The following is a 5,854-nucleotide window of genomic DNA, read 5'->3' on the forward strand; positions in this document are numbered from 1 at the left end:
CGGTGTAGGGCACCCAGGATAAAGGCAAGTCCCCCCACCTTTAGGTGACCCCAGTACGGAGAATTCTGTGAGACGCACAGGCACCCCACACCCAGTTTGGGTGATATCCCTCGGTACAGAAACAGCTGTCCCTTTTCTAGAGGTACCCCCAGACACAGACAGGCCCCTCGGAAGGGCTGCCAGAGCTGTTCAGGCTCCTCTTGCAGCCCACAGGCAGCGCAGGGCTGAGCCAGCCTGGCTGGGCCGGGGGGGGGAATTACTTGCAGGAAATTACTTGCTGTGGGCTTTGATTTGTGCCGTGGTTTCCTACTAATAGTCCCGTGTAGATTCTAGGCTTCTCAACCCCGCCGGGGAGGCTCTCCATGATGGCTTTCATCCTCAATGCGCTCACCTGGTAAGTCGGCAGCTTGCTGGAACACCTGTCTTGTTCTTTCTTAAACTTGAAAAGAATTCAGGGTGACCTACTGCCTCTCTCAAAACACCTCCTGAAAGCCCTGCACCCACCTGAGTGTGTCTGCTGGGGGCAGTTGGGAACTGCTGACTCCTGACTTTGCAGAGCCTAGATAAGACATTTCACTTCACTGCCTCAGTTTCCCAGCTGGGAAGGAGATTTGCCTCTCTGACAGATTTTACTGAGTTAGAATTAACAGGTCTCAGCAAACACTGATCTATAAACAAGAATGTATTTTGCCCCTGTCACTGGGCACAGATTACTGAGGGAGATAGCTTAAAAATTCCTGCCGCTCTCTCTACACTAAAACCTCATTTTCCTGCCATCATATAATTATACAGCTGTAAGCATGTAAGTCTTGCTGCAGCAGCTGGAGGAGAAGTTAAAGAAACAAACTATCCTTAAAACATTTACAAAGTTCTAAACCAGCTAAATAATCAATACTGACAATTGCTGGTAGCTCTTACTCTATCCCCTTTTCCCTAGGTGCCATTTGTTTATTAATCCCTGTCTTTATTTTGCAGTGCTTTGGGCCTGCTCTACTTCATCCGCCGAGGAAAACAGTGCCTGGATTTCACAGTCACGGTTCACTTCTTCCACCTTCTGGGCTGCTGGATTTATAACTCACGCTTTCCCTCGACCCTGACGTGGTGGCTGGTGCACATTGTCTGCACCGCGCTGATGGCTGCGATCGGGGAGTACCTCTGCATGAGGATAGAACTCAGAGAAATCCCCCTCAATTCTGCCCCCAAATCCAATGTATAGACTCGCTCTGGCAACAACATGCTGCATTATCTCATTGTTTCCAGCACAAGAGCATCTAATGCCCAAGAATCATCACCGAAGAAGCACAGCAGGTCTGTTTAGACTTTTTTTTTTTTTCCTTTTTGGACCTTGGTGACTGCATGAGCATGAGCATCTCCTCTGGCATCAGCCGACAGCGATGAAGGAGCAGATGTTTATTTTGTTACTGCAAAGCATTAATATGACTGTATGGCGAGCGTGCTCTTAAACACTTTGCTCATGAGACTGTTAAAAGCCAGGTAGCAAAACTTGGATGCGTGAGGCGCATCTGGAATTTTACAAACGTGGGAGTTCCCTGTGTGGGTAATGCAATGGTCAGCGCTTCTTGCGGCAGCTGGCACAGTGAGCAGTGGGGCTGGGAGCTGCTGCTTCCGATCTGTAACTTGTTTGGGCTTTGGTTGGAAAAAGAAGTCAAGGAAGTGAATGGATGGGGAGAAAGAAAATAGTTGTACTTACCTGAATCACCAGCTGAGACACTAAATAACCTATAATGCGAGATGGGTTTGTTTGCTGTTTCCATATTTAATACATAGACATGTCAGACAGCAGTTTGCTGCAGAAATCTTTTGTAATAATAAAAACATGATGTTGCTGTGAGTGTGTTACGGTTCTCCTGGGAAGGTGCACACTTCAAGGAATACGACGAGTGTCTGTATCATGGCAACAGAAGGATATAGCCAGAGAATACATCTAGAGTACATCAAATTTCCTACAATAAATATTTCATACCTCTGAAACGAAGGGATCGGTGAGTGCTGTCTGGGGAAGTCAGCCAGCATAACCCTCGCTGCAGGAGGAGTGTCAGCAGTCCAGGGTCTCCATGTGCTTGTCTGGAGTTGCCCTGGGGAAGCCTGCAAAGGTGTCCTGGAGCCACAACGATCTTCCAGCTTCTCTGGGTCTTCCTGGCAGGCTTCAGAAGCCTAGCAGCAGGCTGGGTCTAGTAGAGGATGTTTAGCTGAGAGACTGCTGTTTCTCAGAATAACAGGATGCACCTTTATTTAGAGGCACTTTCAAATAAACATCACCTGTGGGCAGGGAGGGACAACACCTTACTGCTAAGGGGCCAGAGACAGATGGTTCCCCCGGATCTCACAGCGCAAGGAAGCAGACCCACATCCTGCCCAGTTTCTGCTGAGGGATGGCCAGTTCATACAAGGGCAAAGCCAGTCCTAAAGAAAAGATTTATTTTTTTCCTCCTGTGCAGCACCTTGCTGCAGTAATTTTCTTTTGTTAGTAAGTGTTAATTTTCATAAATTATTTGCTAATTCAGCTTGTTGAAAAGTGGTGGGATGACTTGAGATGCAGAAGTTGATAAAGTCTTTGAAGCTACTCTTTTGACTTTTGTTACAGGAGGAGGCGTATTTCAATTCCTGCTCTCATATTCAGATACTGTAAATTGAGGCAGGATAACATCCTGATGTTTTAAATACTTGGCAGGTCTGCCACAGAGGGGTATTGCCAATTACATTTATTTAGACAGAACTTCTTGCATTCTGAGAATTCTCCAGGAACTCTTCCTCACCAAAACCTCCTTTGAGCACAGTTTTAGAACAGCAGCAGTCTTTCAGGGACAAGAGTTTACATTTTTTCCAAGCAGGAGCCAAGCTAGCTAATCACTTCCTAGAGCTTCGCCTGGAACTCTGCTGTGAAGTCTGAAATAGTTCATCTCTTCTCAAACTCTGCTCATTTCTTATAAGGATACTCTCCTTTATTCCAGTCACCTTCAGCCTAGATATAAACTGGTCTTCCAGTAGGTGCCAGTGTCTCCTTCAGAAAAGAGCGGCGAGGGTGCCTGCGGTGGGGATCAGGGCGCAGCAGAAGGCACGGAGCTCTGCCTCTGGGCTGACAAACGCTGGCTTGGTGGCAGTCGTATTTTAAAAACTTTCAGGGTCATTTTGTCCTCTCCTGCTTTTTGTTGCCAAGAAAGAACATCTCAATCCTGCACAGATTTAATTCAAGGCTTAACACCGCACCAAAGCAATGTGTGAGCTCCTGTGTTCCTCGGGGGTGGTCTTAAGGCAAATGTGAGCTAGAAGGCTCATTAGAGTGAGTATGAGAGCAGAGGGAAAGCCACATTCATCCCATTTCTTAAAGAACGGGCAGCAGATCCCAGAATTGCTGTGAGACCGTATTAAAGAGGTACTATCTGTGTTTCCCTGTAAGAAAAGGGATGAAAACTTTGGACCTTCTTGCTTTCTGAATACACGAGGTAGGCTGTAACTGCTTCAGCAGCCTCCCTTGTGGGGATGAAGCCCGGGCGCAGCTTTGTACCTGGAGATACTCTGAGCACAGGCACAAGAAGAATCCTTGATAAATGTGGATTTAACACCAAGTCTGTGGGACATCCAGTGAGCTGCACTGCATCAGCATGAAGTAAGCTGTAGGATTAGAAATGCTGAAAGTCTGCTGACTTTGCCTTTGAGGACAGGATATATATATATATTGCTTTTTTTCTTGTTAAAAGTAAATCTGCTGTAATTGTCCCAGTCATAGGAGAAGTTCTGCTAAACATGAAATACTGACTGAGCAGAGAGCCTCTGAAAATCATCACTCCCATACTGTGAGACCTAATTTTCACTCACATGCTTACAGACAGATTTAGGATCACCTTCAGCTTTAAAGAAATCTGCTGCTTCATACCAGAACAGCGGCAGATGGTCTTTGTTTCTTAATGAATCTTTGGTGTTTGTGTGCAGTAGAATTGAGAGACTTGCTTCCAGGGAAGATATGCCTCAACACCTGCTCTTCTTAGGAGACAGCGATAGTGTCAGTTAACCATTTGCGTCCATGGTTTTGCAAAAAGACGACTGCTTGGAGATCCGTCCATTTCCCTTCCCCAAAGCTAAAAGTAGAAAATTTTAATGGAGAGGAAGATTCCAAATCCAAAGAGAAGCTAAGGGTCATGGGATTTGGGGGGATTGTGCTTATTTGTTTGGGGCATTAAACACCTATTCTAAACAAAGGGCAGGTACAGGACTTGGATCCAGAAGACCCCATCCTTGGATGTACATGATACCCACAGCCTTCAGCTTTCCCCAGCTACAAACCTCAGGCAGAAGAGATGACAAGGTGCAGGAGGAACAGGATCAAACAGCATACCCTGCTGTTAGAGCGGAGTAAGACAAAAAGACAAAGCAGCAGAGTGATTTGCTCCAGGTTCTGCAGGGCCCTGGTTTACCCCTTCTGCACTAATGACTTTGTGCCTCAAATGCCGAGTATGTGAGTAACAACTCTGTAAAAAGCCCAAGTGCCTCACACCAAAGTGCTGGCCGAACACCAGCTGCTTCTCCCCGACTTACTTCTTGGAATTTGCTTCAATTTATTTGCTCCCTCCTGCTGGTGCAGGAGCAGAGTGTTAAGTGCTGGAAGAGCACTAAGAGGAAGAACCTGTGAATGGCAACGGAGAGCAGCATGACCCATCATTAAAAAGCCCAGCACCACTGTAAGTAAAAAGATCCTTTGCTGTAGCCGAAGCTTGCCCACCTGCCTGTAATGCATCCAGTGGGATCTCTGCAGCTAGCAGGGCCTCAAAGCCACTGCTCACACTGTAAAGCACATTTTCAGGCTTGGGGACCCTGTTTCAGAATGTTCTGATCCATTTAGAGCTGGCAATACCTACGGCCGCACCCAGTCCATGGCAGAGAGCGCTCACATCATCAGTACGAGGGTCCTGTGGAGTGTTTCTCAGGACTAGGAGGATCCACGAGCTTCCCCAGCTCTGCACAGGGTCATCCATCATGGTTAGCAGCTGCCTGTCCCTACTGGGAGACAAAGTGCCTGGATAAGGGGCCAACAATCTGTGGAAATGGTGATGTGTGGCAGATACAAGAAAGCTGGGCTGAAATACCCCACTCTCCTCACAGGAGTTACAGCTCCTGCACAGCCCCAGGGCACAGAGCTTCATTAGCGACCTTCAAACACAAAACTGCTTGTATTTTTCTGCCCTACCCAGAAATGCCTTCCAAGCACCTCTGTACTGCAAATACTTTCATGCTTGTACTGAGGCTGCAAAAACAAAACAACACTCAGCCACAAAGGAGGCAAGACTGTGCTATCGAAGAAAAGGCAGGACAAGTAACTTCTACCACACTGTAGGCTCTACAACAAACTTTAATACTCTGGAATTACACATTGCCCTCTACAGAGCTGCTTACAGGTACCTTTGGAGAAAGCTTTAAAGCAAAAGATTTGCTGTAAATCCTTTTTGTCATGCTAACTTGACACCCCCTCTTTACCCAAATGTTTTTTCCTCTATTTCTTTAGAAAAGGGATTTATATCTAACATGGGAGTTATTCAGGAATCCAGATGTGTGCAAGAGAAGGTCATGCACATGTGATTATTCTTCAGGAAGGGTTTCACCATGTCCTCAAAGTGAAAAAGGCCAGTACAGTGCAGTAAGGTCTCCTTTCTGCCTTTGACAGGACATACACCACCTCCTGCACCTAACAAACCAGTGATAAAGTATCCATCTTGCTTTCAGTGCCCAAACCAAGTATCTTGAGAGCTGATCTGGTGAAAATAGTCAGCAAAGTAAATGGGTTTCCTTCCAGTCGCCACAGAAGAGTACAAAAGAATGCAGGGTTCATAACCAATATATC

The 5,854-nt window shown here is 46.5% G+C and overlaps 1 protein-coding gene across 1 annotated transcript; it reads left to right on the forward strand.

Annotated features, from left to right (window-relative positions):
• Positions 1-330: 330 nt before the first annotated feature.
• SYS1 (Sys1 golgi trafficking protein) lies at positions 331-1,856 on the forward strand. Its single transcript, XM_009875990.1, has 2 exons — positions 331-394; positions 976-1,856. The coding sequence occupies exons 1-2, from the start codon at positions 363-365 to the stop codon at positions 1,214-1,216; spliced, it is 273 nt and encodes a 90-aa protein (XP_009874292.1). The 5' UTR covers positions 331-362; the 3' UTR covers positions 1,217-1,856.
• The last annotated feature ends 3,998 nt before the right edge of the window (positions 1,857-5,854 follow it).

This window comes from Apaloderma vittatum, unplaced genomic scaffold (assembly GCF_000703405.1).
Source record: "Apaloderma vittatum isolate BGI_N311 unplaced genomic scaffold, ASM70340v1 scaffold28460, whole genome shotgun sequence".
Taxonomy (NCBI): Eukaryota; Metazoa; Chordata; class Aves; order Trogoniformes; family Trogonidae; genus Apaloderma; species Apaloderma vittatum.